Below are 13,582 nucleotides of genomic sequence, written 5' to 3' on the forward strand. Positions count from 1 at the left end.
GCATTATTTTAATAAACCCTTTGAAAAGTATTGGCCACATATTGAGGTTGGAGGACAGTGGACTGTTTAATTTGGAGTGCAATTGTGAAGTGTGCACATGCGACACACGCACCCACACATAGAAACAAGGATAAGGACACACCTCCTTCATGATATAAGGACATGTTGGGACATATGTTGCATTTTGGGTACTAAAAAGAAGGAGAAGAAGATGTAAGAAGGAGAAGAAGATGTGTTAAACAGTGAAAAGGCAAAAAGGGCATATTGGGACAATGACCAAAAGTAGCATGTTGCCCAAAAAAATTGAAGTATGAAAAATGCGGCAGACCAAGAGCTACAGTTACGACAACCCCATATGCTCTCTCTCTCTCTGCTTTCTTTGAGGTCGTCTAATGGACCTACGTCTATTATAACTGTTCCCATTTTCGACCGAGATGATGTGGTTCGTTTGTTGCTTTTCAACATTCAGTTTCATCATGTGCATCACTCTCGTGTATCCCGTGGATCCATCCATCTATTATAATATCTATATATATATATATATATATATATATATATATATATATATATATATATATATATATAAACCCATACAAAAGCCGGAAGAAACATTGACACTAAGAAATGGAGGACCGCCAGATCAGGAGCCATACTCTGGTGCTCCTGGATATCCTCATGCTTCTATCAGTATCGCCACTACCCTCCATCTTCACACTGCGTGTGAATCCATCAAGTGCAGCCCGATCGCTTGTCAATGATGATTTCACGACGCCTCCTTTGGAATTGGACTTGAACTTAGATACACCATCAGGAGGAGGAATTGTGGAGTCTAGTGGTGGCATTCCGCCGGCGCTGTTCCTGTTCGGTGATTCGTTGTGTGATACTGGAAATGGGCCGTTCGTGAACCATTCTCAAGCCATGAGTCTTCCGTTTGGAATGACATTCCCTGGCTATGCTATCGGCCGCTTTTCTGATGGTCGGGATGTCGTCCCCGACTTCCTTGGTAATTCTTCTAATGTAAGAGTAGAAGTGAGAATTTCTAGGCTGTTTTGATACCTTTAAATTTGCAACAGGAGGAGGTGGAGGAGGTATCCATATAGTAAGTACATGATATATATATACATGTACATGTACATGGAGGGAGGGAAACCGAAATATTCTTTCATAATTGTGTATCCATGCATATTTTATGTTGTGTATATGTTGTAGCTGTGCATCTGGGGCTTCCGCCTCTAAATCCGTGGCTGAACGTCTTCCTCGACTTCGATCAAGGGGCGACCTACGCAATCCCAGGGGCGACCGCATTGGCGTCCCTAACACCGTTTGCTCTCGGGAAGCAAGTCTCGTGGCACCTTGACCTCGTAGAGGAGGTTTACAATAGATCATCGCCATCAAATTTGACATTTAAACGGTCGACAAGGAGGACCTCCCAGGCCCAGCCTCGAAAACGGCTACCCACTGTTCAATCACTCCACGATGCGCTCTATGTCATACAGATCGGCGGGTTAGACTACAGAACTTATTATTTAGAATTGGATTATCCACCAGAGTTTGTGAGTGATGCAATCATTCCCCTCGTTGTCGAGGAAATACGAGCTGGATTGGAGGTACTAACTTAGTGTCTACGAAATTTTGTTTTATGCAATAAATGAATGCCCTTACAACATAATTTGCCTAACAACTTGCTTATGCTTTTGGTACAACTGCATTGGTTAAAATAAGACACTCTACTATGAAGGCCATGCCAGGAATTTTGTTGTTGCTGGGGTTGGAGCTCAAGGCTGCGCCTCCAGCCAATTGGCAACTTTTACTAATCTCACCAAAGACTCCCGTGGTTGTATTAAATCTATCGATGACATCATTTGGAACAGTGGCCAACAAACGCTCGCGATGCTCAATGACCTTCATGACTTGCACCTTGATGCTAATTACACTTTTGTTGATTACTACTCTGCCACTCACTATATCATCGACCATGCTGACCAATTCGGTATTTTTTTTTTAAATCCACACATACATTTGAAAACATATATGTACATATTCGTGATTGTGTAGCTAAATTTATATAGGCTTACAGTTTAGTTTGGCTCTACAGAGATGCCTTCTCTACAACGAAAAGGAGTGACATCAATGCAAGCTTATGCAACTATGAGCAAATCAAATTCACTAACTAAATATATAATAATAATAAACACAGATCCAAAATAAAAAATTTCCTATAGACAAAATAGTTGTTGGTCTTCACATTCATAGAGAGAAAGAAATGGTGTGATTTAATTATGTTCCAATTAAAAGCTCTAAGAAAAACTTCATATTTTGTTCCAATTTCAATGATGGGAACGTAAAGACAAGCAACAATAAGTGAGTGGTTGTACATAATGGATACTTCTTAGTGTCCATTAGTGTCTAGTCCTTGAACATCGATAACATATGCATACTTCTTTAGTGGTGGGTTCATAGTTTGCCAAATAGTTGTTAGCTATTGTGGAACCACACATCATTCTATCATTCTATTTTGATACCATCTGTACCCATGAGTTCGCATAGGAATTAGCGAGGATTCAATATTTTTGAAAAGCAAAAGGATCACTTGTGTTACGGGCATGACCATATCCCGTGGTAAGTTTTACCGTAGTATTCTATACACATGGATAAAGTGTGAGGGTTAAACGAGAGTGTAAAGAAGGAAAGAATTACTTTTAATCCTTGGGATTGGGACAACCCATTGGGCCAAGTGTAAACTTGCTTGGGGACCTTAGGTCTAGCTATAAATATGAGGCCTAGCTACCCTCATTTGATATATTATCGATTATGTTGAGACTCCGTCATTGTGGTGGGTCAACTCTGGAAGTGAGCGCGCCAACACTAGGTACGACTCGACGCCACGACAATGGTATGGAATGCCGATCGAGGCTCGAGTTCGTCTCGATCCCTTCGCTCGGGGGTGGTCGGGTGGATCAACATCCTTCTTTATCGCTCTCTTTCTTATTTTAGATCTATTATATCCTTATATCATGCTTACATTAGTAGCTAACTCTAACAATGGGTATCATAGCAATTGTTAGAGCTAGCTACTAATGTAAAGAATATGATAAGGATTTAATCGATAAATAGATAAGAGCGGAGAGAGAAAGAAGGGTGTCGATCCACCTGACCACCCTTGAGCGAAGGGATCGAGACGGACTCGAGCCTCGATCGGCGTCCCATACCATCGTCGTGGCATCGAGTCGTACCTAGTGCTAGCGCGCTCGCGACAAGAGTTGACCCACCACAATGACAGAGTCTCGACATAGTCGATAATGTCCCAAATGAGGGTAGCTAGGCCTCATACCTAAGGCCCCCAGGCAAGTTCACACTTGGCCTAATGGGTTATCCCAATCCCAAGGATTAAAAGTAATCTCGTCCTTCTTTGCACTCTCGTTTAACCCTCACACTTTATCCGTGTGTATAGAATACTACGGTAAAACTTACCACGAGATATGGTCATGCCTGTAACAACTTGGCTTGGTTGTGAATGACCATTGTTTGATGATAAGTACCCCTCAAGTATTTGGTAACTAGTGTGACTAGTTTTTCACACATATCCAAATGATAGTTGGGTATAATGTGAATACGAGAAATTCATTGACCACAATCTCTTATTAGGGAATTCAATGTGACGCAATGAATTTAAAGAGTATTGTTATTCAAATGTACTAACTACCTTAATTGTTGAATCTCATTGTAGGGTTCACCCATCCCTTCGATGCTTGTTGTGGTCCTGGACCTACGTATCCATATGGATTTGATTATCCAAATTTCATTTGCTCAAATGAGACAGAAGCATTATATGTATGCCCAAACCCTATTAACTTCATCAATTGGGATGGTGTTCATTTCACAGATAGCTTCAATTTCCAAATGTTTAACCACACATTCTTAACTAGATCCTTTATGTATCCCATTGATGGATTACGTAGCACGAGTGCGTCACAAAAATGAAAAAATAGATAATGGTGTCACAGTAAGAGCTTATCAATAAATGTTGTAGAACATTTGTCAACATGTTTCTTTATCACAATCATTCTTCTACCATCTCAAGAAATTAAGAATTAAATGTTTAGAAATTTATTTAGGAGTTTATAAGTTAGCAATATGCGACTTGTAAGTTTAATAATAAAGCAAATGATCATGGTTCTACTTTAGGAAATTCGGATATGTTCATTAGTATGGAAAGCTCTTTTTGCAAATAGCATAAAAGAAAATTTCCTCGATATTAGATCACGTTTTTCATCTCATTTCATTTGGACATGAATTCTTCTTCTTTTATTTGGTGGATTTCTGTCTAAAGAATTTGTATTGCTTACTTGGAATCGTAAAGATAGATGAGAACATCTCTAATTGTGTCGACAAAATGACATTAAGTGACCATTGAAAATTGTCAAGGATTTACCTTTAGGCCTAATTATATGCAAAGTTTTCAAGTGAGAGATCCTAAAATCTTAAACTTAACCAAAATAAGCTTCTTAAATTTCATTCCAAACCATCAAGTTGAAAATTATTGCCAAGGTGTTTGAATTTCACAATGAATGCTATCGTAGTGATGAATCCATATTACTAATTTGCAAGCAAAAGAAACGTGACGATTTAGACTAATTATGGAAAGGATGATGTTTGTTCTTGTAGTGGATGAAAATTGTTGACAATATTCTAACTTGTACATAATGTTGTTTTGTTCAAATAAAACCATGAAATTTAGTTTTTAGATAAGAAAAAAAAACCCTTAACTTTAAAATAAGTTGTAGCCTTCTTCCCAAAAAAGTCGTCGATTAAAACACTATTTTAATTAAAAGTATTAGTTTGAGCAAATTTTGACCATCATTCCATCAATGGAAATGACTGGTTGTCTAAATGGTGAGTGCTCCCCACTCACGACATGTTGTGCAAAGCATAAGGCACAAATCTCCCACTCCATTCCATGATTATGAAGATTGTAACATGGAATGTGCAAGGGCTCCGGAGTCGACTAGACTAGCAAAACAAATGGAAACTGAGAAGAGATCTTGAGTTGACATCATCATGTTGCAGGAACGCCAGCTTGATAGTACTCATTTAAAGGAAGTCGGAGATCTTTTACCAGGATCATGGCGAACAATTTGGGAACTAGTAATAGGGGAGGATGGAAATCATGGTGGTATTTGCACTCTAATTCGGGAACATCTAGCCCAAGGCTTCATACACCAGGAATCACTTATACTTGGTAGGGCACATTTTTGCACGTTGGCCATCCAAGGGCAACGCTGGAATTTCATGAATGTTTATGCTCCAAATAGCATAACAGAAAGGGCAACATTCTGTGAATGCATCCACCTACAAGTAGCGGGTGCGGAAGAGTGGTGCATTGGAGGGGATTGTAATACGATCGAATCCATTCACGATAGCTCCAACAACAACCCCATAGTTCTACAAGGAAGGGAACGTAAACAATGGGAGAAGTTATGTGTACACCTTAACCTACGAGACATCTGGCATTCTGACAACTTCCAACAAAAAAGGGACTCTCTCTTATTCTCCCGATCAGACGGGCAGAATAATGGACCCACCCTTTCCTGCATTGACCGCATTTATGTGAGCAAGGCTCTAGAAGCGAAGGGAGGGTGGTGTCGCATAATTCCAGGCACGACTTTCTCTGACCATTACTCGGTAGTCGGTTATTTTCAATTGCACCGAAAATGGGGCCCATTCCAACCTCGCAGCCCACACACTATCTACACAGTTATAGAGGTGAAGGAACAACTCTCCAACCAATGGTCATTACCCGTCAATGTCTCATCAACATCTGACAAACTTCTAGCTAAATTAACAAGAGCTTCAACTCTCCTACATGAGTTTGTCAAGACCAAAAGCAACGATGCTCAGGAAAAGCGATAGAGGACAAAACGAGGACTAATAGCCTTATAACGACTCCAACAGAGATACTCGTCATGTAGTTGGATTGTAGGACAAGTTGCCATGGCCAAACATGAACTCAGCATGGCGGAAAAGGAAATATACGACATGGAGTTTCATGGAAGCATCGCACCATGGATTCGAGTAGAGAACAAAACCACGAAGGAGTTCTTTCGCTCCAAAGGCCCGAGGCATGCTAGAACAATGATGCGCAGCCTCAACCGAGCGGATCGAACGACCACTGAGGATGGCGACAAAATGAGGAATATTGCCACAGGTTACTATAAGCACCTACTTACCGAAGATACTATGGCCATAGGGGAAGACATAAGAGAAGATATTATCCTCCAAAGCATACCCAAGAAAGTCACGAAGGAAATGAATACATGGCTCGTGCGTCCCCTATCAACCATCGAGATATGGGAGGCCCTCTCTGATTTGGATGTAGATAGTTGCCCCGGAATCGACGGCCTCACCCCTCACTTTTTCACATGCCTTTAGGACACTATTAAAGAAGACCTCCTCCAGGCATATGAGGAGATCATCACGTCTGGAAACATGCCGGAGGAATTTAGACAAGGGATGATACATCTCATTCCTAAAAGTGGTGGTAGTGCCAACGACATTAGCAAGTGGCGGCCCATAACTCTTCTCAATACTGTCTATAAGTTTCTTGCAAAAATTGTGGCACGCCGGTTAACACCTCTTCTCCCTCAACTCATTAATCCATCCCAAACAGGTTTCGTTAGAAATCGGAGCATCCTAGACAACCTCTTCTCATACTGGGAAGCAGTAGCCCTTGCCAAGCGTACCAACAACAAGGTAGCAGTGGTGCTACTAGATTTTGAGAAAGCATATGACAGGTTTTGCTGGAACTTTCTTGAAAGTGTGATGGGGAAACTCGGCTTTCAAGAGACATGGATCAAAGGCATTGCAGGACTTTATAGGAACGACAGCAGTTGCGTTTCACTGGCAAGTGAAAGGGGCCCCTTTTTCCGACTATCTCGATCTGTACCACAGGGATGCCCACTAGCTCCATCCTTATTTCTTTTATACGCCGAAGCACTCTCTTGCTTTCTCAACTCGCGGCATCTCAACCTACGTGGTCTTCCCGTGCCTCATTCTCATCAAAGCATCTTGCATATAGAATTTGTTGATGACACAACGGTCTATCTGCAAGGGGACTTGGAAAACCTACAAAAGCTCGAAAGTGAGTTAGCTGTATTTTGCAAGAGATTCAATGCCATGATTAATTGGCACAAATCTTGTGTAATATGGCTTTCTCATGAAACACATCTTACGTGGCACCCACATCCCGCTTTCAAATGGATCAATCAAGGAACGAGCACCAAATATTTGGGTTTCCAAATTGGTTTCAACATACCGCCGGAGACTATGATTGCACCCGTTATCCATTCCATTCAACAAAAGTTGATACATTGGAGTTCGAAAAAACTGTCACTAGTGGGTCGCATCATAGTGGCAAACCAGGTACTACTCGCAACAGCATGGTACAGTCTATCATGTTGGACAATCTCCAAGGACAATATACATCAGATTCCACAACTGGTACGCAACTACATTTGGTCTGGTAAGGAAGATCGTGTAACTCACGCCAAGGTGGCATGGCCTATACTCACAACACCTAAGTTGAGAGGGGGATTGGGACTTGTTGATCCCCTCTCACAATCAAAAGCCTTACTTGCCGAATTTGTGGTGTGAGGACTCCAACTAGAAAATGACTGTTGGAAAATGCTATTGCGGTTACGTTTTGCTTACTTTAGGCCACAAAAAGGGGTTAATTGGGCCCCTCAAACGGGATGGATTCTAAACATGGATCTCAAACCTAGTTTCTCCCGCCAATTGGATGATAGATTCAATGCATCCATGTGGAAGGCATGGTGTGACATTAGACAAGGGCTCAAGTGCGATCAACCGAGTTCCGAACCTGCCTGACTCAATCAACGTATCCTATGGAACTCATGTATCAAGGATGAATCTAATCAACTACTTGGATCAAGTAAGGGGTTGTCATGGGGATACATTGCAGAAGGTCAGGGAAAAAGTATAGAATGTTGGAGACGGTTTATGTCATTGCCACTACAAGATGAAGCCAACATACTCCATGGAATCAGGGGCGGATGGACAATGAGATTGGAAATCAATAACGCTCTACTGATTAGGGAAGCCGCTACTCATAGGAAGACAATGGAAAATGGATAGGCTACGGGGAGGAGAGATCTTTGTTCTCAAGAGGTAGGGGATCACCAGACAGGATCGAAGGCTCTGAATTGCGAGATGTTGAGACACCAACACAGAATAACGCAATTCGAATACTCGCGTATATTGGTCATAATTGGATTGTAGATCCTGATCCGATCAAAGTACAACCCGATTGGCACATATGTACTCATGAAAACACATGGCTACGTAAGGTCAGTTGGGACCCTTTGCAATGGACATGGCGTGATCCTTATGCGGAGCAAGGAAGCAAACCCATCCCTTTCTTCCAATTCACAACTAAATTGGGCCGCCACATCCTAGCTGCTCAAACTGCCCGAGAGCCGGCTGCTACAAAGGTCTGGCACACATATCAAGTTCCTCACACAATTATCACCAAGTTTTGGCTGAAAATCTGGAAACAACAACACGCGAGGCGAATTACCATGTTCCAATGGCTATTAATACATAAGTCACTACCTGTGGGAGCATGGCAACATGGGAACCTTAGCTCTCCTAATTGTGTAGAGTGTCCAAATGCAGTAGAATCAATACGATATGCTCTATGGGACTGCCCAGCGTCCCATCGAATATGGCGGGGGGTTGGCCACTAGTTGCAATTATGCCAGGTGCAAGGCTCAATCAAGTGGGGAAATATATGTTGGCTATCATGGCAGACCCTAGTTTGCAGATACGAGCATCAAGAGGAGGGGATGACTTTGGTAATAAAAGCACAAGAGGTTTTTTTCTCCACCATCAGCAATGTCCACTCAACTCCTCTTAATGACAAATCTCAAGTTGTGTTAGAATTGGTCAACCCAATAACTCTTTGGATTCTATGGAAACAATAGTGTAGACGGGTCTTCTCCAACCAAACCGCGCATCCAACAATGTTACTGCAGGAGATATGGAGTGAAATTGTAGCCACTCTAAAGAGCTAATATGATGGCCTCAAGGGCAGCTCCGATGGAGTTGAAGGACAACGAATAGCCTTCATCCAACAATGGTCGTCCTCTCCCTTTCTTGAGTCAGTGGGCATCCACATAAGATGGAACTATCACGTCCCTACAGGGATTTGTACATAATAATCTCATTTGTAAAATTTTATAACTAATGGAAGGAGTTTTTTTTTGGAAAAAAAAGAAAAGAAAAGTTTGAGCAAATTTTGAATTCAAAAATCTCAACTAGAGCTAATAAAGTAGTGGGGTAACTTGTTTTTAACATTTCTTGCAAATCCTTGAGAAAATTTGGTGTACTCTCTAACTCATCACAATATAACTAATATTGATCAAAGCTCATAGCTAACATCGCACATCAACATAAAAGGATTATATCAATTTGACATATATTTAGAGTTGTTAGAAGAAAACTCTAATAAACGGATTTATATCGATTTGACAAAATATTGTGTTTTTTCTCACTTCTTAACATAGGTTTGTGTACATATCCTCTGGAATTTAATTTTCTTGTTTAATTTGACTATGAAACGAAGGATTATCCGAGGAACTTATGCTCAATGTAGTTTCTCAATTAGGATCTCTATCTTTGAAAATGTTATGTAGCTAGAAAGGAGATCAAGAGTGTCCACACTATACAAGCAGAATCCCCAAATATTATGTAGCTAGAAATAATACTTTCACATCTCAAGATTAATTCTTTGTCCTCTCATTATGATGAGCGTATAAGTTATTCATCCATAATGTTATGGAGAAAGTAGAGATATGCTTATTGATGAGCAAGGGTAAGATTTTTTTGTTGTCCTGTTGTCCGCCGGAATAGTAACCGACAGACAAGAGCGTAGGAATAAGAAATAATATAAGATCATAACGCATGTAACGGTTCACGCAGGAAGCGTGAACGGCTAAATATACCCTGCATATATAAAGGGAAGAAAACCTCTGATAGAGGGAGCGTGTAATTTTGGGAATGTAAGAAACGTCTCATAATAGAATTCTATCTTCTCTGATTCTCTGTGTATAGCTACGACTAATCCACTGTTGTGTGTCTTGAAGACCTAAGCATGTAAGAACGTAAGTGTAACCTTTGCTAAGGATTCGGTTGTAGCCGTCTCCCTTATACGCTGATAGGTTACAGGGAACATTCCCCTACGCATTACGCTTAGACGCCTATTCGTTGTTCCACACCCACTTGGAGGTCTAGGTCGAAGGACTGACCACGGACCGTGTTCCTAATCGGCAACACTTTTGGCACGCTTGGTGATCTGTGTCTTCTCACAGACGAACAACGACAAATGCATGTTTAGCCGCAGACGCCCCAAAGAACCAACACGACAAGACCGGCCTACTTTTCCGTGAAGCTCGACAGAACTCTGAACATTTGCAACAAATACTTCCCACGCTTCATACCCATCAAATTGAACACGATAGGCAAATGCATCAATTAATTGACACATATAGGCATGGAAGACCTCATGATCCAAAAATGATGAATTAAAAATCAACGGTGGTTTTCCTAAAAACTCATGAAAACCTCTAATTGAGTGGTGATTGAACTCAAAAATGAATGGGAAATGATCTGATATAATTGACCCATAAGACACTGAAATATCCAAAATCTCTGGTAAAAAACCTTCGGTATGCATTACATACATTCGATCCAACCTACTCCAAGTATCCTTATATTGAGCCGATTGAAAGGTATAACCAGGTTCATCTCCCTTGATCCATTTCCATACATCCCTTAACATGACTTCAGTCTCAAAATCTCCCCATTCTTGAGCCTCTGGTCCATCCATAATAGAGTGGATAGATGTTGATTGATCTGTCTCACAACAAACATTAAAATCTCCCATCAATAAACTCGGTCTACCATTATGAAGCACTGAGTTTAGAGATCTCCATAACAACTTTCGTTCTTGTGAAACATTTGATGCATACACACCAACTAACCAAATAGCTTGCCCTTCATAACATATCTCTACCACAATAAATCTTCCAAATTCATCTGAAACAATTACTTTTGGGTGAAATTTATCTCTTATAAACATGACAATCCCAGAATAATCCCCATGAACCTTGCCAGCATAACATAATGTATAACCCTTAGAATAACTAATTAAACCAGCATTCTGATGATCTTTATGCTCTACTGCACATAAAACATCCCATTGCTCACTTAACACAATCCTCCAAACCTCATGTATTCTAAATCTAGAACACAATCCCCTCACATTCCATGTGGTGATCTTCATACTTTATTTTTTCCTTTTATTCGAGGAATCTCCTTCTCCTTCACTGCTAATGTTTATGCCATATCCTGAAATAAATCCCCTAAGATTGCATATGAATTACTATGGGAATAATGTTCACATGAGGAGCCATCGGGGTCTGGAGTTTTGAAATCTCTCTTTCTCTCTCTCTCTCTCTCTCTCTTCTATGTGGTTTTCTGTTTTTGCTTCTTTCTCTCTCCCTCCCTCTCTCTCTCTCTCTCTGCGTGCTTCCTCTCGTGATTCTGATTCTCATGGTGCACATCCTCATCTTCCCCATCCACTCTTTAATCATTCTATTGGTATAAGAAGGCACGTCCTTATCATTCTCATGGTGAATGTAGTTGGATTAGAGATGATGCTTGGATTGGTATTGGTTACAATTGGATCTGTGTCTATTATTATGCTGAGAAATTAGTTTCCATAATGCTAGAAGTATATTGGCAATGCATCCCTTATCCAGAGCGGTACGATTTTATGAGCATTGCTATAGTTATGGTGACTTGCCCATTGGTGACGTTCAACAATGTTGATTTTATTGTATGTTTACTTATATGCATTGGTCATTTTTATTGATTTTAGGCCAAATGCATATTTACTTTATGACATTGTGCTTGTAGTGGCCAACTTTGCTTGAGCCTAAGACCTTTGGCAGAAGACTATAAAGTTTGAGTATTCCATACAAGGATATAAGCAGCTTTCTAGTATCATTGTAGAAAACTTGTATAACAGAAATAAGATATCTAGCTCATCATGAGTAACATGGCACGAAGTTCCTTATACCTGAACCCTACTTCCATCAATACAAATTTCCTTTCATATTAGGTAATGATATGCAATTTTCATGGCTAGGAGAGCTAGTAGACCCTAATAAGAAAAGGTGTTCCCTGAAATAACCCTTTGGTGTTACCTCACATTTTTGCTACATCATTACAACAACTCTAGCATTATTGGCATATATCTATTTCTTAATCACTCATGCTGACATTCTTCTATGGTAAAATCACTTCAGCAAACCCACAAAATTGGATGGCTCTATGGGGCTTTATTGCATCACTCCATCACACTCGATAGAAGCATGATAATGCTCATCAATCATTCTTTCATTGTAGTCTCATAAATACAAAAACTGTTGAGAGACAAGCTCAACATCGGCCGGATCGGCTGAAGAAGCCGAGGACCGATCGGTTAGGCCGAGTGTGTAAACCGGGAGGTCGTTAGGAAAGATATTCCGTGAGGAATATATTTGGGAGTTAGTGTAGGAGCTCTTAATGAGCATTGAAGTACTGTCAGTACTTCTGTCAGTCCTTCTAGGACTTGTATAAAAGTGTTCATTGAACACACATTTGTATAGAGTGTGGTGAATAGAGATTGCGTACTCCTGTTATATTTTTTGTGTCTTCTCTCTCACTCTCTCTGTCTCTCCCGCGTATACCGTGTAAGCTCAAGCTCTCCATTGAACCTGAGTTTCCTTCCTTCTATTCGGTCTTCATACTTGCTTCCGCACGCTACTTTTTACATGGTATCAGAGCGCGAGGGTTGAGAACCTCTCTACAACCGACACAACTTGACAAAGGAGAACAAGAAGAACGATGGATAGAGGCATGGCGAGCTCGCTTCCAACAGAGAAGCTCGACATAACCAACTACACGTCTTGGTCTTACAAGATGCACCAGTACCTGCTCGGGCACGGCTGCTGGAGTTATGTTGAAGGAGCTAATGACGCGGCACCCGAATCGACACACAGAGACTTCCCGTCGTGGGAGCAATCGGCGAGCAGGGTATTATACTGCTTCGCGTCGTGTGTGGGCGAACAGCTATTGAGCTATGTTCGGGATGCAAAGACGCCAAAGGGTGCGTGGGAAAATCTGAAGAAGATTTTCGCCGTGAGCACCACAGCCAGGAAGCTTCAGCTCCGACAAGAGTTGAGCAACCTACGACAACGCGACTTGTCGGTGGCGGACTATACCTCGAAGATCAAGGATATCTGCGACTCCCTCGCCTCCATAGAGGTGAACATCGAGGAGAGCGAGATGGTCCAGATCTGTCTCAGAGGTTTGGCGTCGAAGTTCGGAGCGTTCCGAACGGTTGTGTGTACCCGGGAGAATACGCCGTCCTTTTTCGACTTACAGTCAATGCTCCTGGTAGAAGAGAACCACGCGAGTGCGTCTACAAGCACGCACACCGACAGCAGAATGTTGTACACAG

The 13,582-nt window shown here is 41.3% G+C and overlaps 1 protein-coding gene across 1 annotated transcript; it reads left to right on the top strand.

The window, feature by feature from the left end:
* Window positions 1-619: 619 nt before the first annotated feature.
* LOC147850896 (acetylajmalan esterase 2-like) lies at window positions 620-4,074 on the top strand. The gene is made up of 4 exons (XM_087335425.1): window positions 620-1,003; window positions 1,210-1,607; window positions 1,723-1,990; window positions 3,728-4,074. Exons 1-4 carry the CDS (start codon window positions 625-627, stop codon window positions 3,979-3,981), a joined length of 1,299 nt encoding a protein of 432 aa, XP_087191551.1. The 5' UTR covers window positions 620-624; the 3' UTR covers window positions 3,982-4,074.
* Window positions 4,075-13,582: the final 9,508 nt, after the last annotated feature.

This window comes from Azolla caroliniana, unplaced genomic scaffold, assembly GCF_043228905.1.
Source record: "Azolla caroliniana isolate FFs.n. ecotype wild unplaced genomic scaffold, voAzoCaro1.0.p SCAF_20, whole genome shotgun sequence".
NCBI classification, from domain to species: Eukaryota; Viridiplantae; Streptophyta; class Polypodiopsida; order Salviniales; family Salviniaceae; genus Azolla; species Azolla caroliniana.